This window comes from Octopus bimaculoides, chromosome 19 (genome assembly GCF_046866305.1).
Source record: "Octopus bimaculoides isolate indiv1 chromosome 19, ASM4686630v1, whole genome shotgun sequence".
NCBI classification, from domain to species: domain Eukaryota; kingdom Metazoa; phylum Mollusca; class Cephalopoda; order Octopoda; family Octopodidae; genus Octopus; species Octopus bimaculoides.
Genome location: NC_142946.1, coordinates 24,928,352 through 24,955,719, shown reverse-complemented (window position 1 = coordinate 24,955,719; position 27,368 = coordinate 24,928,352). Strand labels below are relative to the sequence as shown.

Here is a 27,368-nt window from a genome sequence, read left to right as displayed (position 1 = left end):
AGTAAAAGCAAGAAGGAAGATGCATTGATGTGTTTGTGGTAAGTGCATACACAAAAGGAAATACAAATAGAAATAGAAACTACAGGAATGTGTCACCCACGCGACTTTGTTTACACTTAACTTCCTTAAAAAGCATATTTTTAATGAAATTTTTCAGAGATACGTTTTCGAGGGTACATATTTCGATTATCATGATAAAATTTGAAGTTTCAGATCATCTCCTCCTCTAATATCTCTTTATATTTTTCATGAAAAATTTGCCTGCATAATAGGCACATGCGTAGCTGTGTGGTAAGAAGCTTGCTTGCCAACCACATGGTTCCGGGTTCGGTCCCGCTGCGTGGCACCTTGGAAAAGTATCTTCTGTTATTGTCTCGGGCTGATCAAAGCCTTGTGAGCGGATTTAGTTGACGGAAACTGAAAAAAAGCCCGTCATATGTGAGTGTGTGTGTGTGTGTTTGTAAGTTTGTGTGTTTTGTGGCTTAAAATTTGGAAAAAAAGATTTTGTAAGGGATTATAATAAGGGTTTTGTAAGGGATTATAATAAGGGTTTTGTAAGGGATTATAAACTATCCATGTATAAGAAACTCCCATTTTCTTTAACCTAATTTTTGACAAAGAAAAGGGTTCTTTATACATGTTAAAATAAGGTACCTCCTATTCAGATTAACCCCCCCCCCCTCCCCCCGGTAACTTGAAATCGCTTTCAGATTACCCCCAAAGGTAATTTGAAATTGGTTTCAAGTTACCCCATACGATTTCAAATTACCCCCACCTAAAATCCCTCTCCAAATGTTTATCACCGTGATTGTAAATAGGGAGATAATGGGTGAACCCATTAAATGTATGTGTTGATGTTTATTATGTGTATGTATACGTAATGTACATTGTACATGAAAGAGAAAGTATTGTAAATCAAAGAGAAAGTCAGAGCTTTCATTTAGTTGGAGTTTTCGCTTAGTTACTTAGAGCTGAAGAAATTTAAAAGCATATCCAGAATGGCTACTTTTAGTACACAAGGCAAAGCTAACAACATTGATTTGATATTTGATTATGCGGTTAACAACAAATTTGGACTTCGCATGTCCAACAACGAAAAGCAAACCTACGTAGGCTCTCTTATGTTGTACGGGGTGGTCAACTCTACTATCGTTACAGAGCAGAAAGAGTTAGAAATTCTGAAAATGAATACCGAGAAGTTTTGGTCATTCGCAACCCGGGTAAACAGCAGAGTATTATTTCAAGTATTCACATGGACTGTGGAGATAGTGACACTGCTCTCTGCTTCGGAAGTCATCTTGGTGTCGACAGAACAAGGGATAAAATTTTAGAGAGGTTTTGTTGGAAAAATGTGGGCAACGACACGAAAGAGTTCTTGTCTTGAGATCAGTGTCAAAAAATGAACCCTGTTCACAAAATTAATGTTGGAGAGCTTCATCCTGTTCCAGTGCCAAATGAAGTGATGGCCCAAATTGGTGTCGATATCACCAATTTACCGAAGACAGATGATGGTTATTGCTGCATTGTTGTGGCAATGGATTACTTTTCTAAATGGCCTGGTGTGGGAAAGTTTCTCTTTGAGAATGTTATTTGTCGGTGAGGCTGTATAAAAATTCAGATAAATGACTAAAGAAGAGAATTTGCAAACAGAGTGTCTGCAGAACTACATAAATTGACAGGAACACAGCAGCACATAACACGTGCTTATCACCCTCAAGCAAATGTCCTAGAGGAACGACAGAATCGCACTGTAAAAAATGCTTTTATCAAATCTCTTGAGGACCGTGGTAACTAGGTTGAATGCTTACCAGCAGTTCTGTTTGCGTATCGAACAGCCAAACATTCTTCACCACATTTTACCCCGTTTCAAACTTTATACAACAGGCAACCTACACTTTCTACGGCACAACCCAAATGCCAAAGATCGGGACAGTTTTGGAAATGATCAATCTATATCCAGAAAAATTGATGTTATGACAGCTATTTAGGACAGTATGATTTCTCGAGTTGCCTCCAATATTAGAATAGCTCAGTCCGTTCAAAAAGAACAATACGATAGAAAACACGAGCAACAGTAGCTCAGTATTGGAAATTCTACTAAAAAACCTAATTTGAGAGAACAGTTCGTTGTGACATGTGGTTAGGGCTCGAAGAACATGTTTGAGTTTTCTCGAAATATGAAACTATTAGTAGCGCTTTAATACATTATGACCTTTTAAATAAATTATACACACACACACACACACATATATATATATATATTCTTTTACTCTTTTACTTGTTTCAGTCATTTGACTGCGGCCATGCTGGAGCACCACCTTTAGTCGAGCAAATCGACCCCTGGACTTATTCTTTGTAAGTCTAGTACTTATTCTATCGGTCTCTTTTGCCGAACCGCTAAGTTACGGGGGCATAAACACACCAGCATCAGTTGTCAAGCAATGCTAGGGGGACAAACACAGACACACACACACACACACACACACACACACACACACACACACACACACACATATATATATATATATATATATACATATATACGACGAGCTTCTTTCAGTTTCCGTCTACCAAATCCACTCACAAGGCTTTGGTCGGCCCGAGGCTATAGTAGAAGACACTTGCCCAAGATGCCACGCAATGGGACTGAACCCGGAACCAAGTGGTATTAATAAGGGTAGAAATTGATATTAATCAATTAAAACCAGTGGTCTAGCATATTAAAAAAATCCGAAGATTAAAATTATATTGCATACAAAAATAAGAGGAATGACCAGCAAAAGTGGCCTCCTATATGCTAGAAATAGATGCCGAATCATCTAACTACGAAAAATATGTTCTCAGTAAAAATCTAGCGACACAACAGACTGTAAAAAGGCAAGACAAATCAAAAAATACTAAATTAAAAAAAACGATTAACCTACGTACCATGGTTTCACCTGTAAAAATTTACGTAAGTAAATATCTGCAAGATCATCAGCGTAGTCTGCCGATTTATAAAATATAATTTTCAGAACTAGACACAAAACGTCCACGCGAAAGGGAGCACGTGTAGAGTTCTACAATTTACATTCAGTGTATCCTTTCAAATGTCTTCAATCTTGTGTCTAGTTCTGGAACTTATATTTTATAAATCGACAGACTACGCTGATGATCCTGCAGATATTTACTTATGTAAATTTTAACAGGTGAAACCATGGTACGTAGGTTAATCGTTTTTTTCTTTAGTATTTTTTCATTTGTCTTGCCCTTTTACAGTCTGTTGTGTCGCTAAATTTTTACTGAGAACATATTTTTCGTGGTTAAATGATTCGGCATATAGGAGGCCACTTTTGCTGGTCATTCCTCTTATTTTTGTATATATATATATATATATATATATATATATATATATCTTCCTTTGTTTCTCCCTCTACCACTCTCTCTCTTCCCCTTACACCGGCATGGTCACATGCTTCCGGTCAATAATCCTTTTCTTCCTTGGCTATCGCCGAGCAAACACGCGAACTACTTCGTCCCTTTCAAGTTCGTGCCTCACAGCGTTCATACACACATAATTTTTCTCGTCTGGCCGTAAAGCCTTTTCTGTTTGTTTTCCTGTCTTATTTTTTGTCCGCCACTACATTCCTCCATGGCAAGATTTAATTTGTGTATACAAATTTAATTTGCGGTCCATGGGAAGAGCCGTTTTAACGATGCGTCCTGCCCAGCTCTTCGAAACGCCGGTGTTAAAACGGGGGTAGCTGATGAAGTAGAATGTTCTCTATGTGGCTTGTGTGTTTTCTCGTCTACGTTTTGTTTGCAATGTCCTCTACCCAGATATGCACCTATACATACAGGTGGATGTCGGTATGCACATACCTGTACGTATATATGCATATACTCATTTACTATTTGTTTATATATATATATATATATATATATATATATATATATATATATATATATATATATATATATATATATATATATATATATATATATATATGTATGTATATATATGTATATATATATATATATATATATATATATATATATATATATATATATATATATATATATATATATACACAGAGTGTGTGTTTGAAGTGGTGGACAGATATTGCATATTACGAAAAAGGAGGCAGTCAAAATTTTGGATAATTCTTTATTAGCGCTTTCGTTCATTTATCCGAACTCTTCAAGAAAAAATAAAACAAAGATATATATAGCTGCAAGCTTTCGGGATATGCTCCCATTCTGAGGAGACCGTCATTCCTTTTTGGTAGCGATCATATATTGTATGTATATATATATATATATATATATATATATATATATATATATAGAGAGAGAGAGAGAGAGAGAGAGAGAGAGAGAGAGGGGGGGTGCTGAGAGAGATAAAGAGTTAGATAGATAATCACTTACTCAGGCGGAACGAGCAGTGTCCTTAATCCTTTTCAGATCTCCGACACTAGTTGGAAAAAAAGACTGACGTATCCTTAAAGTGGAAACCTATCCCGAAAAGCATGCAACAGAGTTGGCTTCATTAAGGACACTCAAGGATCAGATAGGAGTGTTAAACTGGGTGATTTAATTTCACCTTAGCAGGAATTGAACTCAGAACTCATTTGTTTTCTCAGTATATGAAAAGTGTGTCAGGAAACATATAAAATAGACCATGCTCGAGTCGAATGTAAAGTTTTCTAAACTGCTTATAAAAAGATCTAAATCATTCTCTCTTTAAATTTTTAGGTAACAACAGGTTTACATGGTAGCTGTGTGGAAAATTTTGGAGGGACATCAGCAGCAGCTCCACTTGCTGCTGGTTGTATTGCTCTGGTTCTGCAGGCCAAGTAAGTATTTAGAATGTTTTTGATCACTCAGTAGTTTTACTGGAGAATGAGACCCTGGGGATACACTCCAATTTCTTCATGGCACTGCATGTATATTAATTATATTGCAGTTTAAATTTTATTAGATGTTCATCAGAGTGTTTTACTCTGATTATTGTCTTGCAAAAGGATAAATAGCTCATAGCTATGTACAAAATCTGTATTAGTTTACACCAGGGCGTAGTAATTTATATATATTGATGTTAGTCTAGCAAGTGTTAAGAAATTAGCCATAACCTAATATATCATGAGCATTTTTACAATTTAGTATTGCAACGTATGTTCATATGCTTAAAACACATATTGTCTTGCTGTGAAATGAAACTCAAGAGACATATCCCGTGTTGAAATGGTTCTGTATTGAATGAAGTATTATATTTCACACACAAAACTTTTAGCAGAACTTTCAGATCAGATAACAAGACAGAAGAATTTCTTTATTTACTGCATAGGTTGAAATGTATTTGGCAGAGTTCAGAGTTAAATATATTAACTGTTATTATGTAAACCCTGATCAGCTCTGATTGTTCAACACTATGGTTGAAAACGTTTCAGGCATGATCATCCCCTATATGATTATTATTATTGGCGAGTTGGCAGAATCGTTAGTACGCCGGGTAAAATGCTTAGCGGTGTTTCGTCTGTCGCTACGTTCTAAGTTTAAATTCCGCCGAGGTCGACTTTGCCATTCATTCTTTCAGGGTCGATAAATTAAGTATCAGTTACGCACTGGGATCGATGTAAACGACTAGTCCCCTCCCCCAGAATTTCTGGCCTTGTAGAAAGGATTATATTAGGCGGTGAATTGGCAGAATCGTTAGCACGCCCGGCAAAATGCTTAGCGGCATTTCGTCCGTCCTTACGTTCTCAGATCAAATTCCGCTGGGGTCCACTTTGCTTTTCATCCTTTCGGGGATCGATGAAATAAGTACCAGTTGAGCACTGAGGTCAATGCAATCGAATATCCCCCCGACCACTAAAATTTCAGCCTTTGTGCCTTTTGTAGAAAGGATTATTATTATTATTATTATTATTATTATTATTATTATTATTATTATTATTATTGAGTGAGAGAGCAGCGCATGCCATCAAAGTGACACTGGGGCAAAATATACGAAGCCCAGTATACCCATTGTGACTACCCGTCTGATAAGGGTACACCAGTCACACACATCACAATCATATGTGCGCGAATTGGTGATCTCATATCAAGATAAACAGCGCATGACCATTGCAGGTGGGGCCCAGTTAGAATTTTCTTCAGGTCGAGTAGCCCATCCCGCTCAAAAGGTCCCTGAATAAGGGTTGTTAAAGATGTTGAACGAACCACCCGTGTTTCCAAAGGTGAATTATCCAAACCCCAAAGAATTCCTCTCAACACATGGCTATGATGCTCGCTCACTATTTCTCCTCGTGATCAGAGATGCACATATCGTCAGCCACTAAGGGATATAGTTAACTGGTCAAGGTCAAACAACTTACAAGCAAATCTGTGGTATTGAGCAGAATATTTGCTGTAGCCCATCTTTTATACCAAAACAAAAACAATGTATATGATAACACTTCCAATCAGTTAAGATCAGAAGCCATGAGAGCCACTGCTTGGTACTGCATCGGGGCATTTATTATTATTATTATTATTATTATTGTTGTTATAACTACAACTACTACTACTAAGTAAAAGATCTGTGCATGCCATTAAAGTGACACTGGGGTAAAATATACGAAGCCCAGTATATCCATGATGACTACCCGTCTGATAAGGGTACACCAGCCACATGCATCACAATCATATGTGCGCTACATGGTGATCTCATATCAAGATTAACAGCGCATGAACTTTCAGGTGGGGGCCCAGTTAGAATTTTCTTCAGGTCGAGTGGCCCATCCCGCTCAAAAGGTCCCTGAATAAGGGTTGTTTAAGGATGTTGAACGAAACACCTACCTCTGGAGGTGAATTATTGAAACGCCATAGAATTCCTCTCAACACATGGCTATGATGCTCCCCCACTACTTCTGCTTGTGATCATAGATGCACATACTGTCAGCCACCAAGGGACATGCTCAATTGGTTACGGTCAAGCAATTGACAAGCAACTCTGTGATATTGAGCAGAATATTTGCTGTAGACCATCTTTTATACCAAGACAAAACAATGTACATGATAATTCCAATCAGTTAAGATCGGAAGCCACGAGAGCTACTACCTGGTACTGTATCAGGGCAGTTTATTATTATTATTATTATTATTATTATTATTCAGTAGTTTTATTTTTATAACGTGCTTTCACTTCACTACCGAGCGCAGCTCTGTGCGCCTTGGGTATGTGCTGTGGTTTGCTGTGGTGCTCTTATGTTTACTGTATTGAAAGTGTTTTGCGTAGAATGTGTGCAGTACCCAGTAGTGCAATTTTCTGTATGTTATATATATTTGTAAGTCCTGGTGTTTTTGTTATGTATTTGTCTGAATATTTTTTTATTATACCTAAGGCACCTACTATGATAGGAATTGTTTCTGTTTTTAGATTCCACATTCGAGTTATCTCTATTTCCAGGTCTTTGTATTTTGAAAGTTTTTCCATTTCTTTTAGAGAAACGTTGTCATCTGCTGGTATTGAAACATCAATTAGAAGGCATTTTTTTCCTTCATGATCTTTGACAACTATATCTGGTCTATTCGCCTTAATTTCTCTATCTGTGTGTATTGGCATATCCCAGAGTATGGTTGCTTTCTCGTTTTCTGTGACCTTTTCTGGCGTGTGTTTATACCATCTTTTTTCTGTTGCTATTCCATAATGTTGGCATAGCTTCCAGTGTATATAGGTCCCAGCTCTGTCGTGTCTGTGAATATATTCCTTCTTAGCCAGGACTGGGCAGCCAGAGATAATATGATTTATTGTTTCTTGTCGATCTCCACATATTCTACAGTTACTTGTTATATTTCTTTTCATTATGTGTTTTTGGTAATTTCTGGTGGGGAGGCTTTGGTCTTGTGCAGCAATTAAAAATCCTTCAGTCTCTGCTTTGAGTCCTGAGCTTCTCAGCCATTGCTGGGATTTTTCTCTGTCTATTTCTTTCGCATTTAGTTTAGCCCAGTATTTACCATGTAGGGGCTTTTCTTGCCATCGTTTTATCATGGTCCGTTGCTGTTCTAGTTTTAGTTTGGATTTCATTTGTTTTATAGCTTTTGTTGTTTCTTCTTCTTCTTCTTCAAATTTATACTGCATCACCTGCTACACCTCGGTATTGCTGTGGTGTGTGCAGTATTGTGAGTTCTTTTCTGTTGTTGGGAGTGCGCAAACTCTTGCCGGTATTGTTTTGTATTAGTTTTTTCTCTCTTGAGGTGTGGTGCAGTCTTTTGTTATATTACTGCTTGTATTGTGTGTCGAGTGTGTAATGCGATGATTTTCAAGCTTGCTGGTGGAAATTTATTTCACTGGGTAATTGCTGCATAGAGTGTCTTGTGTTTGTGGGTTATTTTGTTTGGGTTGTATTATTGAACTGATAATGTCTTGCGCGGGATGCGGGCTGTTCCTAGCAGGGCTATTTTGGGGATAGTGTGTAGTGTTGAGGATCCAGGTATAGCTTCTACGTTTTTGTTCATATGTCTCTTTTTATTATGTTCAATACTCCAATTATTATTGGTTTTGTTTTTACCTCCATGCCCCACATCTTAAATACTTCAATTTCGAGGTCTTTGTACTTTGACAATTTCTCCACTTCTTTTGGGACAATATTTTGATCAGGAGGGACTGCAACGTCTCAAGCACTCTTTCAACTCGATGATCATACCAAATACTTCTAGCTTCAAATCTTCATTTCTGACAAAGGTTCCAGTACAAAACTTTTACACCTTGGTCATGCCTCCATGTCTTATATTCTCCCAGAGCCAATTTAGGACATTCTGCAACAATGTATGCCATTGTTTTATCCCAAATTCCACACACTCTATATATCACTGATACCTTTACCCTATACACATATTTTCTCAAGTTTGTTTTTAATGCTTGATCTTGAGCTATTATAATAAGGCTCTGTTTCTTTTTCTTTAAATGTCCTTTCTTCAACCAAGCCCAGGGTTTTGTTTCACGTATATCCTCAATGGCTTTCCAAAACTGACCATAAAAAGATTTCTCTTCAATCTGTTTAACATGCTCTTTTTTAATTTCATTCTTGTTCTTTTCTCCTATTCCACATCTGATCACCTGCTCCTTATTCACTGTCTTTAATAATTACTCTGTGCTGTTCTATAAATATTCTATTAGGCTTTTTCTTTCCATCTGTACACACCCTTCCACAGCAATTAAACCTCTTCCACCCGGGTCTCTCATGTACAACCGGTTGATATCAGTTTTCGGATGGTGGACTCCGTAGATTGTCAAAAGCCTTCTAGTTTTTCTCTCCAATTTCTGTATGTCGTTTTCGATCCAATCAACAATTCCAGTTCCATATCTGATTACCTGTACTACTCTTTCATTGATTGTTTCAATAACATTAAGATAGAATTCCACCAAGGTTAGACATTGGGTGGTTGTTGGCCTGTGTTGTTTTGGAGGGCAGTGACACCTTCCAAAACGTAAAACGAAGGAGTTTAGGCTTGTGACCATAGTCCTCTTTCAGATCAAATCTGAGGATATGGAAACGATCCCAGACATTATCTACCTGCCTAATTGGAGTGGAGTTGGATTTTGCTGCTGGGGGAGAATTCTAAGATGCCACTTGTGTGGTTCCGCAGGATACTTAAGAGCTTTTTGCCCTCAGCAAAGAACTGTAGTGAAATGGCTTACAATAATGCTGACATAACAGCCCTTGCAACAACAGCAGTGTACAATAGTAACAACAGCAGTAAAAGCAGCAGAGACGAGGACAAGAACAACAACAGCCGCAACAGTAGCAGCAACACAAACAACCGCAGCTGCAGCTGTGACAACAGCAGCCGTACCATCACTAACAACTGCAGCAAGACTAGCAATAGCTGCAATGATATCCATAATAACAGAACCAAAATTCGCCACCAAGGAAAATCTTTAGCCTAAACTTCTCTCTTACCCTCCTGTTCCCTTTTTCAAATACAAATACACACATAAACACACACAAAACATAACTCTACCCGAATGATCTTTCCGACTTGGAAATCTCATCTTACGAGGAGGGTAGGCAACCAAGAAATCAAAAAAAAAAATAAGAAGAAGAAGAAAACCAGAAAAATGACAGTAAAAATTTTCAAAAAGTGCTACACACTTCTCTAAACAAACCACACAATCATGATAGTATCACTTTAACTACATCCACACCAGACACAGACAAATACTCAACAACTTTGCAATCATCTACCACAACAAAAGGAAAACACATCACAAGAGCAACACCAGCAGAGTATTCTGTAGGCCAGCATATGGGAATAGCATAAGTTTCCACAGTTCAAAGTGGTTGGTTACACAGCTCACAAATATTTGATCTGTACCTGTGTGATCTATACAAGCGACTTTATTATTATTCATATACACACAGCAGATTGTTGTTGTTGGCACTCCGTCGCTTACGACGTCGAGGGTTCCAGTTGATCCAATCAACAGAACAGCCTGCTCGTGAAATCAACGTGCAAGTGACTGAGCACTCCACAGACACGTGTACCCTTAACGTAGTTCTCGAGGATATTCAGCGTGACACAGTGTGACAAGGCTGACCCTTTGAAATACAGGTACAACAGAAACAGGAAGAAAGAGTGAGAGAAAGTTGTGGTGGAAGAGTACACCAGGGTTCGCCACCATCCCCTGCCGGAGCCTCGTGGAGATTTAGGTGTTTTCGCTCAATAAACACTCACAACACCCGGTCTGGTAATCGAAACCGCGATCCTATGACTACGAGTCCGCTGCCCTAACCACTGGGTCATTGCGCCTCCACACACACAGCAGATTAGACTGTTGGAAAAGAAAAATTCCTAACATCGGGCTACAACAAGTAACTTTGGATACCAAGAACCCTCCTAAGTAACTAGCTGTCCCTAATAACACTGTTTTCTGGAACTGTACTAAACTGGGTTTTATGTCTATTTCCTCTATTCATCTGTTCAAATTTTTAGGGATAGTACCTAATACACTTATAACTACTGGGATACATTTTACCTGCACTTTCCTGAGATTCTGTAATTCAATGGCTAGGCCCCGGTACTTTGCTATTTTTTCTCTACTTCTCGTATTGATTTTTTCATCATTTTGGACTGTTAAGTCATTTATCTGGCACTTTCTATTCTCTTTATCTACTACTGCTAAATCAAGCTTTCTAGCTTCTATTACTCTGTCAGTCTGAATGTTAAAGTCCCACAACATCTTATATCTCTTACTTTCTAGGATTTTACTAGGTTCATGTTCATACCACTTATTAGTATGTTCAAATCCTAGCTTTTTCCATAGCTCCCAGTGGATTGCTCTCCATAGATTGTCATGTCTTGTATTCTTTGTGTCAGCATGCTACATTCACTTACTATATGTGTAACAATTTCCTCTTTTGATTTTCATAACCTACATTGAGAATGTACTTGGTTTTTGTCTATCTTGGCTTTTATCCAATTATTCCTTAATGCTTGATCTTGTGCTGCTACTAACAAACTTTCTGTTTCCATTTTCAGCCTTCCTTTCTGCAACCATAACCATGTATCACTAATACTATTTGCTGGTACTCTCTTTGGGAAAATACCATGCAAAGCCTTCTCCTGCCAGTCAGATAACTTTTGTTCTTATTCTGGTTTTTAACTTCGTTTTTTTTTTTATTTTGGGGGGTTCCCCATGTCTTATTGTAACTCTAGCAGGTTTTAATAAACTTTCTTCACTATTACCTACATAGGAGTCTATATTTATTCTAGCTAACTCCACGCAGTCTTCTACTGATATTAACTTTCTTCCACCTTCCTTTCTAGGTAAATATAATCTTGCTACTCCTGCTCTTAGGTGAAGTCTTCTATTCATATTGAATTCCTCCCTAGTTCTTCTGTCTAGCTTTGCTAATTCAGTTTTTGTCCACTCTACAAAAGCTGCTGAGTATCTAAGTAATGATACTGCCTAAGTATTTACAGCTTTCACTAGATTCGGACCATTTAGCTTTGACTTCTCACCCTTCTGATGTACTCCTTCTCAGTTTTCGTTTTCATTTCTATAGTTAGTACTCTGTCAGATTATCACACTTCTAGATACCTATAACACTCTCCTTCTTTTAAAGATTTTAACGCCTGGCCATCTGGTAATTGGATGCCTTCACCGTTGACTACCTACTCCCTTCTCATTACTAATATTGCACACTTATCTATGCCAATCCCACGCCTATATCTTTGCTGAAAAGTCTTACTGTTTGTATTAAAGAACCTGTGTCTTTTTCATTCTTACTAAAAAGCTTCAGATCATCCTTGTAGAGCAATGGTTAATTTTTCCATTACTATTTCTGAACTGATACCTTGCCTTTGCCTTCTTTAATATTAAACTGAGGGGGATCAAACATAAGACAAATATTAAAGGGGATAATGAATCTCCTGGGAAAATTCCTCTCTTGATATTAACTTTACCAAAGAGATCTACTTTCCACTTCTTCATGCTAAAGCTAATTAATTCTCTTATGTTGTCTGTTATACTGAATATACTCAAACATTCACTTATCCATGAGCGGGGGATCATGTCATAGGCTTTCTTATAATCTATCCATGCTATTGTTAGATTTTTATTTCTAGATTTTATTTCATTTAGAACTGATTTGTTTATTTATAATAGATCAGGTCTTCCTCTAGCCTTATTCCTGCAACCTTCTGTTCTTCTGGTTGCAGATTCTGGTTGTCAAGGTACTCGTAAATGCTTTCTGAAAACATTCCTGTTGACAACTTCCACACGAACGGTAAGCAAGTGATTGGTCTATAATTCCTAGCTGTATTACCCCTGCATTTATCTTTCATAAGGAGTATGGTTCTCCCTCTAGTCATCCAATCTGGTATTATTCTTCCATTAAGGCAATCCTGAAGTTGCTCCCTCAACCTCTCATGTAAACTACTAAATTCCTTTAACCAGTACCCTTGAAATAAATCTGGTCTTGGGCCCTTCCAATTCAGCATTTTTCCTAACACTTTACTCATTAATGCACTAGTTTGTCTTAGATCTGGCTGCTTCTCACTCACTACTTTCCCATCACTTTCTTTAGCCACACTGCATCTCCATTATGATTGACTGGCTTATCCTAAATATTACTCCAGAACTTTCTAGCTTCTTCTGAATCAAATTTCTCATCTTCAGTACTTTCTTTCTCACTATCTATTTGGTCATAAAATCTCCTCTGGTCTGTCTCAAATAATCTATTTTGCTGATACTGATCTATTCTTTTCTGATATCTGGAGAGCTTATCTGCTACTACTATGATACGCTGTTTCAACTCTTCTATGACTGTCCCAAATCCTTTTTATCTCTGACTAGGTATCTTTTCTCAAAAGAAGATTTAAATCTTGTGTTTCCTAACTTATTTAATTTCCAGGTTTCTATTCTACTCAGGTCTTGTCTTAAAGTCTTCACTTTATTTTGTAATCCCCTTTTCCACATTTGCTCTTTTCTAATCTTTCCTTGTGAAATATTAAATCTTCTAGTAACTCCTACCTCTCTTGCATAGATCAATAAGTTAGTGTCTCCTATATTTTTAGTACCTATCTCACTGATAACAGAATCTACTTAGTCATTTCTAGCAGCTTCTTTCTGTTGATACCTTTAAACACTGGTAATCTTTTTCTTACTTCTTTACTCATTACTTTCTGCAACTCATCTAAAATCTTCTGATCTTCCTCAGTTAAATCACTTAAATCACTGCTGCCCATTGTCCCTTCTTCATTGGTAGTGCTATTACTATTTTCTTCTTCTTCTTCTTCTTCTTCTTCTTCTTCTTCTTCTTCTTCTTCTTCTTCTTCTTCTTCTTCTTCTTCTTCTCTTTGTTATTATTATTATTATTATTATTATTATTATTATTATTATTATTATTATTATTATTATTATCATCATCATTATAGACGTTGCACGGTATACAATTTCATGAGGTTGTTGATTGAAAATATTGGGCCTACCGAGGGTTTGTACTGTTTGTCAAGTCGCAACAAGGACCTCAGACAGACAGTACTTTACACAATATGCATGTAATCCCAAGTAATGCCGACTTTCGTAATACATTCATTTTTGTAGTCTGCTTGATTCATTTTGCTTGTTTGGTGACAATGTTGTTATTCTTCTTCTTCTTCTTCTTATTATTATTATTATTATTATTATTTATTATTATTATTAATAATATTGTTGTTGTTGTTAATTTTATTATTATTCATTATTATCACTATTATTATTATCGTTATTATTGTAAAGATGTATCATGAAGTACTTCCTCACACTCCAAATTTTTAAAACACTTAGCTGTTTGAAACACCTCTCTCTTGATTCATCTGTTTCTTATTGGTTTTTGCTAGCTCAGCAAGTCAAGTATGAAGTGTTTCTGCTGCTTTTAAAAATAAGCTATAACTTCCTATGATGTATACAAGGTAGTTAGGCTAATTCAAAATGAAGTCACAGTAAAGCTCTGGTTACATTATATAAACTACCAACCCGTTTGTTAATAGGACAACAGTGTAAAGATTTAGCCAGCTGTCACTAACTACTAATGCTTATATAAGTTATCTTATCAATTTAATAAAAAGTATATGGAACCAATTTCTTTTAGTAAGTTGAATTAAATTCTTATCTTCTCAAAAACAGGAAATCATGATGTTTTGGATCGAACATGAGAAGTTTTTCATAACTTAATATATTTCCGTTTTTGAAATTAAATTATTCTGAAGAGTTCTATGTTAATTAACTCAAGAAGTTGATTAACTTAGCCTGATTTAAAATCTCTATTCAAGAGTATAGAATAATAGAGAAATACAAGTACTGCTTCAAAATTGACCAATGCAAAGATTCAGTAAGTAGGTCAGTGTAGGGTTTCTAATAAGTCATTAAACTATGTAAATAACTGTATTTAAAATTATTTTGTATTAGAGATTAAAAAGAAAAACATTTTAACCCTATGTTTTTCTTAAGTGTTGTGGGTATCAAGTGATCCAATTTCATTTATTTGCTGATATGTTGAAATATTTCTTGTTGAATATTATGAATTTATGGTGGCATATCATGCTTTAGTTTCACCTTTCAACAAAAAATCAAGTAGGGTCAAAATGTATTGGGATTTGATCTGCTATACAGCAAATATGCATATCATGCATTTTAAAAACATTTCATCTTATATTTTGCTCTTCAATACATGCAGCCACTTGGTTCGTTATTTTTGTTTTAAAACTAATGTTCATACTTTACTGAAAATTAGAAATACTAGTTAACTTCAGAAATTTAAGATTTTTTTAAAACAAATAATTAGGAAGTCATACAGATTAAGTTGATGAAGTGCCATAGAAGGTCAAGTTTATAGGTTGGCAATTCATAACATTTTAATACAAATAAGACAATCATTACTCTATAGCTCTAGTTATCTAATTATCTATGTCAGCCTCAAGAGCTCTTTATAACTACTCTGTTTTGACCAGCATAAAGTTAAATTTTGTGGAGTTAGAAGCATATTCATAGTCAATAAATTAAATTTTTTATCTTTTCTCTTTTATTTGTTTCGGTCAGTAGACTGTAGCCATGCTGGGGTAGCACCTTGAGGAATTTTTAGTCAAATGAATTGACTTCATTACTTGTTTTTTTTGTTTTGTTTTTTTTTTTTGTTAAGCCTGGTACTTATTCTGTTGGTCTCTTTTGCTGAACCACTAAGTTTCAGGAACATAAACACACCAGCACCAGTAGTCAAGAAGTGGTGGGGGGCAAACACAGACATGCACAAACATACACACATTATATATATATATATATATATATACACACACATAAGCAACAAGTATAGTTGTCACTAAAGTGACAGAGAGTGCTAGTAAGCCCCAGCATTGCTTGAGCCTGTCTCCCTTGTCAGCTATTATAAAAGTGCTCTCATGTGGCTAAGAGCTGTTTTGACTCTTATTTCTAGCAATGCTGGTACTTACTAACACTCTCCATCACTTTAGTGACAACTACACTTGTTGTCTATCGGTTTTAAATTACGAATAGCCACCTTAATTATATATATATATATATATATATATATATATATATATATATATATATATATATATATATATATATATATATATATATATATATATATATATATATATAATGGGTGTCTTTCAGTTTCCGTCTACCAAATCCATTCACAAGGCTTTGGTGAGCCCAAAATTATAGTTGAAGAAACTTGCCCAAGGTCATACACAGTGGAACTGAACCCAGAATCATGCAATTGGGAAGCAAGCTTCTTACCACACTGCCATACCTGCACCTAAATATCCAAATATTTTCTGAAACAGCAACAGAATCTCTGTATGTTCATTCAGTATGCTAATATTGACCATCAAATCTCCCCATATCACATCCTATCATCTTAGAAAAGGAAAGACACTTTGCATAATGTAGTCATGGCTCAACAAAATGATGGAATGATATCATAGTGGAAGGCTTTTGATTGATAAGTACTGATGTATGGTTAAACAACAACCATCAGAGCAATGAAAACCTAAATAAAATTCCTGATTTTTCATCTATATTAATTTTGGACATAGAGACGGTTATGGCAGACTTGAGGGGTTGTATGATGTTATGGGGTGGCAAAGAGTCTTATTAGAATACATAGCCTTTCTTGCACACTCTGCCTATCTAGGGCTACACTTTCTCCAACACCTCTGTGTAAACAGCAGCATTGAATCTTGAGCCCTGTGAAAAAAAGTGAGGAGGTATGACATCTCCCACATTGCTGATGAAATATTATGTCAAAACCCAGTAAATAGCAAACTATTGTCAAAACCCAATAAACATTTCACTTCAACACTGTGCCAATTTTGCTCACGTTTTTACTCTTAAAAACAAAATGGGAAATAAAATATTTGTTGGTTTGCTCTACTTCTTCAAGTATTCCTTAAAAACTATTTATCCTTTATCTTTCACTAGTTACTGTCATTGGACTGTGGCCATACTGGGGCACTGCCTGGAAGGGTTTTAGTTGCATGAGTTGACTCCAGTATTTAATTTTTTAAGTACTGGTAATTATTCTGTCAGTCTCCTTTTACTAAACAGTTAAGTTACTGAGACATAAACAAACCAACACCAGCTGTCAAGGAGTGATAAGGGACACACACACATGCACACACACACACATGCACACACACACACACACAGACACACACACACACACACACACACACACACACACACACACACACACACACACACACACACACATGCATATTTATACATACATACATATGTGTTAGGAAGGGCATCCAGTTGTAAAAACCATACCAAATCAGACAGGAGTCTCATGCAGCCCCGCAGCTTACCAGCTCTGGTCAAAGCATCCAAACCATGTCAGCATGGACAACGGAAGTTAAATGATGATGATGTTGATATATATAGGCGTAGGAGTGGCTGTGTGGTAAGTAGTTTGCTTACCAACCACATGGTTCCGGGTTCAGTCCCACTGCGTGGCACCTTGGGCAAGTGTCTTCTACTATAGCCTCAGGCCGACCAAAGCCTTGTGAGTGGATTTGGTAGACAGAAACTGAAAGAAGCCTGTCGTATATATGTATATATATGTATGTGTGCGTATATGTTTGCGTGTCTGTGTTTGTCCCCCCAACATCGCTTGAAAACCAATGCTGGTGTGTTTACGTCCCCGTAACTTAGCGGTTCGGCAAAAGAGACCGATAGAATAAGTACTAGGCTTACAAAGAATAAGTTCTGGGGTCGATTTGCTCGACTAAAGGTGGTGCTCCAGCATGGCCACAGTCAAATGACTGAAACAAGTAAAAGAGTAAAAGAGTAAAAAAGAGTATATATATATATATATATATATATACATGACAAGCTTCTGTCAGTTTCTATCTACCACATCCATTCACAAGTCTTTGGTTGGCCCAGGGCTATAGTAGAAAATGTTTGTCCAAGGTGCCACACTGTGGGACTGAATCTGAAACCATGTGTTTGGGAAGCAAACTTATTACCACACAGCCACACTTGCATGTGCTGTGGGCTATTGTGATAACACTCCTGAGTATTTCCCAAGAGATCTTGCATCTGACAATATCATCAGAAGGTCAATCCTCTGCAAGGTAGATTCAATGTTATATAAACCAGCAACATACAAAGAACTCATTGATTATTTTTAATATCTCATGTCCTCTTTTTCTTTTTTAATCTGGTACTCATTGGCTTTCTTTTCATGTCTTGTGAACATCCTCTGTGAAGGTATTCATTGTTCCTGTCTTGTAAACGTTATATATATATAGCTGTTCACTGATGCTCTATTTGTGTTTGTAGATGTCATATAAACTGTTCACTGACTTATTCCTGCCTTATAAATATCTATCTGTCTGTCTGTCTGTCTGACTGTCTGTCAGTCTGCTTACACACACCACACACACACACATGTTTTAGTTATTTGACTGCAGCCATGCTGGAGCAAATGAAAAGGTGCTCTGTAATTATTGCCTCAAAAGTGCAGCATAGTGATACAGAGATAGCTCACTTCCTAAAAGTTGTCTGATCTTTCATTGCCAAAATTTGAAAGGTGCTGAAAGCTACTGACAGGGACCCATCATCAGTAGCTAAATGCAAAACACATGCAGAGGATTCTAATGCCATCAGAACACAATTTTATACAAAAAAATTCAAGAAATGATCAATAAAATCTCCAGAAAGCCAATCAGAACCATTGCAAAGGACCTCAAGGTTTCAGACTGCACCATCAGAAGAGTTGTGCAAGAGGACTTTTGGTACAAGTTTTATGTAATGTGGAGGGGTCAGTTTATATTGGATGTGACAGCAAAAAATCATTCAATGCATGGAAAGTGGTTGCTAAGCAAGTTAAAACACCAAGAGGCTGGAATGCCTTGGATTTCTCTGATGAGAAAATTGTTCAGGAATCAAAATGTAAATTGAGTAAACAATAGATTGCTGTGCAGAGACCCAAAGGATGTTCCAATGACCATGCCTACTAAGTTTCCAGCAACTCTGATGGTTCTGGGAGTCATCAGCAATGAGAAAAATATCATGCTTCCTCACTATTTTTCACAGGGATCAAGATTCAATGTTGTTGTTTACACAGAGGTGTTGGAGAAAGTTGTGACTATGCAATGGAAGACTGCATGTCTTACAAGAGTATGCACTATGTCACAAGGCTAGGACAACCCAAGGGTGGATGCATCTCAGTCTCCATGATCAGGTTCTCCCAGACATATGGCTTCCTATCTCTCCAGACTTCAATCCACTGGTCTATTATGTATGGGGCATGGTCAAGAGAGAGGTCAGTCAATATTCCCATATAATCTCTCAGTCTGCCATAACCAGCTCTATATCCAAAATTGATAAATATCATGTGATTCAAGCATGTCAATGCTTCCAACCCTCTATTGAAGTAGTCATTGACGCTAACGGTGGATTCAATGAACAGATGTGATAAAAGGATTCTTGAAATTATCTGTACTAACTTGTGTTCAAATACAGCTATGTGTTTTTTTCTAAATTCAAATGATTTCAAAAACTAACACACTCTGTATATAAGATGTTCACTGAACTTCTATTTCTATCTTGTAAACATTATATGTGAAACCATCCATTGACCTATTCCTGTTTTGTAAACATTACATATAAAGATATTCAGCAACCTTTTATTTTCTTGTATATTGCAAATTTATCTTTAGACTAATTTTAATGTGTAGTTTGTCTCTTCAACTCAGCAGTTTGCACTGGTAATTAAATCAATGTTCTTGTAAAAGGCCAACATTTGTGGTACTTTTCAGACACTGTATTTACTCATGAATTACCATTCATGTATTTACACATGACTTACCATTCATGGACCTCTGTAGTTTCACAGAGTAAGTAGTTATCTCCAAATTCCATTATATTAGGTGTTTAAACAACAAATCTCAGTCTCAGAAACATATCTATGGAAAGTGACTTTTCCTGTAAAGAATTTTAATTTATCACTGTAATTCAATGATTTACAGCTATCAGATATAGAGTCCATGTTTAGGGATAAACTGGAAGCAGAGAAATTAATTAGACACAGTAGGGTTTTACATCTTCTAAGTTTAAAAAAAACCATGCAGGAAATGTGGGAGTAGAAGGAAAAAGTTAATTTAAACCTTTTGGTGACATGGTGCCCAGTAGTTCTTTAGACCTTTTTTTATCCTTTAGCTCCCCTCTCACCTCGCCTTTCCCTTCCACCTCACTCTATTTTGTTTGCCTCTCCTACTCCTCATTCAGTTCCTTTTTCTTTCTACCTTTCTAACACTGTTGCTCATAACACTTCTTGTTCATTTCTGAAGCTCACATGGTCCTATATCCCTTATCAGTAGCAGCCAGCTTTATTTAACTTTGAAGATGTAAAACTTTACTATCTCTCATTAATTTATCTCCTTTCAACTTTTCACTTGAAGAAGGACTGTGTCCAAAATGAACTTTCCACTCCCCATGGCAAGTTCACTGTAATCATTTTCCTGATTTACTAAATAATACAAGTCTTGCTGACACAGACCAACACCGACCTCTTAGAAATCTGTTAGATCATATACATCTGATATTTAGTTCTGTCAGAACTTACTGCGTCAAGTTGTTCCAAAACTCATTTATAGTTGTAAAGACTTAGATATTCAAGTATGAAATCCCCGATGTAGTGCTGGTAACAGAATACGAACTGCTGGTCTTATAGTTGAGCATTAAGAGTTTTTTTTTAACCTTTTTGGTGGTTTAACTTCATACACATTTATGGTCAGAACCGTTTTGAAGAACGTTAACCTGGTACTTTTTGGTAAGCAAGCTTTGATCTTGTATCGCCAATACGAAACCTTCAGCCTCTGCTTTCAGTTCTGAGCTTCTCAGCCACTGATGGCTTGTTGCTTGGTCTATATCAGCATTTCTGCTTTGAAGTATATACTGTTCATATAGAGGCTTCTGGCTCCACCGCTCCTCAATTTGTTTCTGCGTGCTCTTTTTGTAGTCTGTTTGATCCGTTTTGCTTTTTTCGTGGCAGTGGTTTCAGGTTCTTCATCTAATTCAGGGTTAATGTCGAGTTCCCTTGTGAATTTGCAAGCTTCCTTGACAACAGAATGCAATTTTTGCTGCTTTCGTGTTTGCACACAAGCTGCAGCATCCAATCCTCTGTCAAGTACTTGTTCATTGCTATTGTGGAGGTCTTATAGTACAGTTCTTCCTGCATCATTCCTCTTTCCCCATTACGTCTGGGTAGGTACAGACGATCAACGTCTGCTTTTAGGTGGTGCATGTTCTTAGCTGTTAGTAGTTTTCTTGTCTTCCTGTCCAGGCGTTAGAGTTCTGTAAGTTTCCAGTTAATGATGTTAAAACTGTATTGGACTACTGGAAGTGCCAGAGTGTTAATGGCTTCGATGCAATATTTGGAGTTGTGTTCAGTTTTTAGTTTGAGTCGTATTCTTCTGTAATACTCCTTTCGTATTTTTTCCATCATAGTAGTATGTTTATCCCCAGGTATTTATAGCTTTCTTGTGGGTCAAGCTCTTTGATGGTAGTGTCGGTATCAGACTTAATGGAAACTGTTTCCTTGAGCTTGCCTCTTACAAAAGTTGCTTAAGTACATTTATCGAGGCGAAAATCCATCCCGATGTCAATGCCGAACTCTTTAACAGTTGTTAACAACCCTGCTGGCTCTTCGCCATTTCTAGCAAACAGCTTCAGATTTATCATATAAAACAGATGATTTACTATTTTATACATTTTGAACCCATACCTGGTGTTACTCAGTTTATTTGAGAGTGAGATCAGTGCAATGCAAAAGAGTAATGGGGAGAGGGAGTCACCTTGAAAGAGGCCTTGTTTGATGTTGATGTTGTTAGATTGGCTCATCCCATTACTATCGTTTAGAAGGAGACGTTTATTCCACTTGGCCATACTACCTTATTATTATTATTATTATTATTATATGCATTCCTATGTTCCTGTCTGTTTCATCCATGTGTTACATTTATACGAAGGGAGGTTATAACTTGAAAGGAGAAATATATATATATATATATGTGTATATATATATATATATATATATATATATATATATATATATATATATATATATATATATATATTTTAATGCCCTTATATAAATAAATATATATATTTTGGGAATAAATGATGGATTTTTTCCCCCTTATGAGGTTTTTTCACGCTAGCTACTTGATAAATTCTTGTAAAAGAGTTCATCTTATTATTGAATTTATATATATATATATATATATATATATATATATATATATATATATATATATATATATATATATATATATATATAATTTAGAGAAAAGAACCAAAGTTCATGAACTCATCCATGAAAATCCACAGTCACATATAGTTTTTACCTGTAAATTTGGATTTTTATCCCTCATATTATAATATATATATCAGAAGAAAGGGAGACTAAGAGAAAGATGGGGGGGGGTGCAGAAGGTCTATATTATTTTGCATTTGTGTGTTCAAATTGCAGACACAATCAAAATGTTTAACGTAGTAGAACAATGTCATCAAGATCTATAAGTATATGCATTAAATGATATATTAAAAGATAATTAAATTAAAGTGAAATGACCTTCGCAAATAGCTATGGATGTTACACTTTCACCTTTTACATATTCCAGACTAAAGGGTATGACAATGTTGGGGCGCAACTATTATTCTTTTTTTCTTTTTTGTTATTTGATTTATGTGCTTATCACTGTTAGAAGAGTAGACGGATACAGAAGGGCATGTAGATATATATAATAATGATAGTTAGTTAGCTAGATCGATAGATAAACAAACATACAGACAGACCAATTGACAGAGAGATAGAGAGATAGATAGGTTGGTAGGTAGGTAGGTAGATAAGTAGGTAGGTAGGCAGGCAAGCAGACAGACAGACAGACAGACAGACAGACAGACAGACAGACAGATAGATAGATAGATAGATAGATAGATAGATAGATAGATAGATAGATAGATGAATAGATAGATAGGTGAACCTACAAATACATTGATAGCTATGCAGATAGAAGTGATATATTAATAGATGTACAAATAGATATGTACCTAAATGGAAATGAAATGAAAAGGAATGAAAATAATCTCAGTTGGTAAATAACTTGGATTGAGCCTTGGTAGTGGTTGGACAGCAAAAATTGTAGTATTATATATATATATATATATATATATATATATATATATATATATATATATATATATGTATATATATATATATATATATATATGAGTATATGCATATATATATGTACATGTATGTATATATGTTCATCTACATGTACATATAGATACATAACTGGGTACATGACGTGGCAAAAGAACAAGGACAAAATGGTAAACAAGGTGCAACAAACAAGCAGGCCACATAGAAACATCCCCATCATTTTAATTCATCTTTTATTTCCTCAAACATATTAAAAGAAGGTAAGTAAGCAATATATGCTGAGTTCATTTTAATTGTTTAAAAGTACAGTTTTGATTAAATGGCAGGATTTCAAAAGAATTGTTTGAAATTCCTTGTCTGTGATTAATATACTAATGTTATCAAATATGATGACTTACACCATGGAATCTCCATTGGTCCCACTAGTTATTATTATTATTATTATTATTATTATTATTATTATTATTATTATTATTATTATTATCATCATTATTATAATTCCACTGAGAAAGAGTTATTATTATTATTCTTTACAGCCCCCTTTTGACTTGGCGGGATATACAGCATATAGTTGTACATGGTGCTAGAATTCCATCAATAAATAATACTTGGTTCAAGAATGGAGCTGGCATTCACTTCAGTAATACTTTTGGCTTTGGCATGATCGACTGTAGTCACATGGTAAATCTTGCACAATCCTGGAATAATGTTCCTATAGCCACAAGCCATTCACATTTCAGTGAAGTCATGAAAAGGTATGTCTTAATAGAAACATAAGATATTTTGTACTGCAAATAAATCAATTCTTTATGTTCTTAAAATTAACATTCAACAGAACCACAGTTCTTTGTTGATGGTGAAGTAATTTATTAATAACAAATTATTGACTATAGATATTCATCTAGAATTCTGATAACTAATTTAACAATGTTTGCTTTCTCTTAGAATAAATATGCTGATGATTGCCAAATTTAATCTTCCTAACTTAATACAATATATGTGTCAGCACTGATAATAGACTTATATAAGAAATATAATTATCTACAGTTAAGAGTCAGTGTTGACAATTCCATCACTTAATCAGATTCACATTTTAAGTGTAGTCAATCTTAGTTTAAACTAGTACGGTGTTGTGTTGTTAAACAGACTTGAAAAGCATTTAATTGTAATTGTGACAGAATGAGCAGAAGTTCAATTTTGTGTAGAAATTCTTGTTTTCAAATAATGTAATAGTTCCTTGAGTACTCTGTCATGCAAAATCAAACCAAATCAATATTTTTTATTTTACAATAATAAAATAGTAAAAAATATTTTCCTTTCAGAAAAATATCACATGCAGAACCAATTTTTATTAATATTTCCTGCAATATAGAAGGTGGCTCACTAAAAATTAATCATTTGGAACATGTTCAGCTGTACATAAAACTCAAACATTCTTGCCGTGGGGAACTTCAAATATTTCTTATCTCACCTTCTGGTACAAAATCTCAAATGCTTTCTCCAAGAAAATTTGATTGTTCCAAAGATGGCATTGATTTTTATTTCCTTAGTGTTCACCATTGGGAGGAAGATCCAAAAGGCAATTGGACACTACAAATCTTTGATACACAGAACAATGAAAATAATGGCATTTTGATTAAATGGGCTTTAATTCTTCATGGTTATATGAAAGAGAGGAAATTAAATACTTCTTCTACAAAGGAACTTACACCTGAAGAAGTGAAAATAATTATCAAAAAGGAAAATTTAATTTCAATGTCAGTAAAACTGTCTTCTCCAAAATTAGAGGTGAAACATAATCCAAGACCAATAAAAAAAATTGATAATCCCAGACGTTTTGTCAATGATAGATTTGGTTCTCTATTAGTTCCTCAATTGCAAAGGAATCTTAGAAATCCATATGTAAGTCCAAAATCAAATAATTTGATCAAATATCCTTTAAAAACCAATAATATTGATTCTGCTAGAAAGTGGTATTCGCTGTCAAAATTTATTGGATTTAAACTAGCTGATGGAAGCATTTCAAAAATTAAAAAGAATTCACTCCATCATAGACCTGCGCACTTACATAGTTTTGATAATATGACCAAGATTTATCCAAGTTGTAATGTCAAACTACATAGCCTGGGAAGGAACAAAGAATGCATACATATAAATAAGAACATTTCCAGTAAACTCAACAAACTTCTAATTATATTGACTGATTCTAAGAGGAGTCATCGGATCAATTCAAAAGCAAATCTTTCACATTTGACAAACAATAACCGTTCAAATATTTCTGTTAAAAACCTTGATAAATTTACAAATTCAGGTAGAAAAAATCATACATCACTAAATTACTCAATAAAATATAGATTAACGGGTCGATTTATTGCTGAAAGGATGCTCCATACAGCTGCAGTGCAAAGTAAACCTAATGCTATAGTCATACAGTCAGAATCGACTGAGCAAAATCTGCTGGGAAATATTATTAAGAAATTAGAGCAACTGATACATACTGAGGATGATAAACGTCTATTTGTTTCAAAATCTTCCACTTTAGGGAAGAATTTAAAAGTGCTTACTGTGGAAGACACTAAAGTTCCAAACTCTAATACAAAAGTTAAAAAAAATGATCTCATGAATGAGTTCCCCATAAAAAAGGAACCAGTATTTGAAGGGGAATTAAAAATACTTCAAATCAAACAGAACGAAACATTGGAATTATAAACTTTTGAATGATACAAGTGGAAACGGAAATAAATTCTTTCATTAAATGCTTACATCTTATTAATATATTTGAATCATTTGCAGTGTAGCCACATTGCAAAGATGTTTCTAGACCACTAAGTACTAAATAATATATATATATATATATATATATATATATATATATATATATATATATATATATATATATGCGTCCGTCAGGTCTTATATGCCCTAATATTAGACTATTTTCTTTTGCCAATACGCGGTCAATGTTAATAAGCTTAAAGTTTATAGTTATTATTATTTACAGAATATATGAATATATATATATATATATATATAAGGAAAATATACACGCACAAACACGGTGTGCCTCTGGTGGGAAACACATCAAAATGGGGAGAATTCCTTCTCAAACAAATTCGAAGATCTTGTATCCTTAATTTTTAACTCAAACATTTTAAAATCCTTTTTATAATCCTTTAATTCTTGTAATACAAAATAAGATAAAGATACATATGTGTGTGTGTGCGTGCGCGAAGGCTTCTTTCATTTTCCGTCTATCAAATCCACTTTGGGTTTGATAGGCTTGGTTGGCTCAGAGGCTATAATAGAAGGCACTTTCCAAAGCAACCACGCAGTGAGACTGAATCCGGAACCATGTGGTTGGGAAGCAAACTTCTTACCACACGTACATGAAATTCAGATTTAGGAGCAGCTCTATAATGTAAAAATTATCTGTAATGAAAGTTCTGTTATGAAAAAGTTATCGATGTCACGTGGCTGTGTGGTAAGTAGCTTGCTTACCAACCACATGGTTCCGGGCTCAGTCCCACTGCGAGGCACCTTGGGCAAGTGTCTTCTACTATAGCCTCGGGCCGACCAAAGCCTTGTGAGTGGATTTGGTAGATGGAAACTGAAAGAAGCCCGTCGTGTATATGTATATATATATGTGTGTGTGCGTGTCTGTGTGTCTGCGTTTGTTCCCCCAACATCGCTTGACAACCGATGCTGGTGTGTTTACGTCCCCGTAAATAACGTTTTGGCAAAAGAAACCGATAGAATAAGTACTAGGCTTACAAAGAATAAGTCCTGGGGTCGATTTGCTCGACTAAAGGCGGTGCTCCAGCATGGCCGCAGTCAAATGACTGAAACAAGTAAAAGAGTAAACGCTTTATGGCTGCAGTATCTCGTCCAGAGAAACCCCTTTAAAGACTGGGAATGTTAAAAAAAATCACTCAATATACTTCAAAGCAAGACAAAACGAACAGTCTGGAAGTGAACGAGAACAAAGGATATCGATATTTCACTGACATTTCAATTCATCAGTGTTTATTGATCACTGAAGATCTGAAATAGCAGTGATATATCGATAGCCGTCGTTCGCGTTCACCTCTGTGGTGATTCGTTTAACTTGTCCTCGAAGTATATTGTGAATTTTTTAACAGTCTATGTCTTTAAAGACTTTCT

The 27,368-nt window shown here is 35.5% G+C and overlaps 1 protein-coding gene across 4 annotated transcripts in view; it reads left to right on the top strand.

The window, feature by feature from the left end:
• The window catches only part of LOC106874530 (PC3-like endoprotease variant B), a 164,269-nt gene extending 138,300 nt beyond the window's left edge, over nt 1-25,969 (top strand). For all 4 annotated transcript variants that reach the window (XM_014922295.3, XM_089366630.1, XM_052974834.2 and 1 more), the window contains 3 exons: nt 4,735-4,835; nt 23,744-23,962; nt 24,530-25,969. In XM_014922295.3, coding sequence (XP_014777781.1) covers nt 4,735-4,835; nt 23,744-23,962; nt 24,530-25,916 — 1,707 coding nt within the window. In that variant the 3' untranslated portion in view covers nt 25,917-25,969. The remainder of the gene's footprint in view (nt 1-4,734; nt 4,836-23,743; nt 23,963-24,529) is intronic.
• The last annotated feature ends 1,399 nt before the right edge of the window (nt 25,970-27,368 follow it).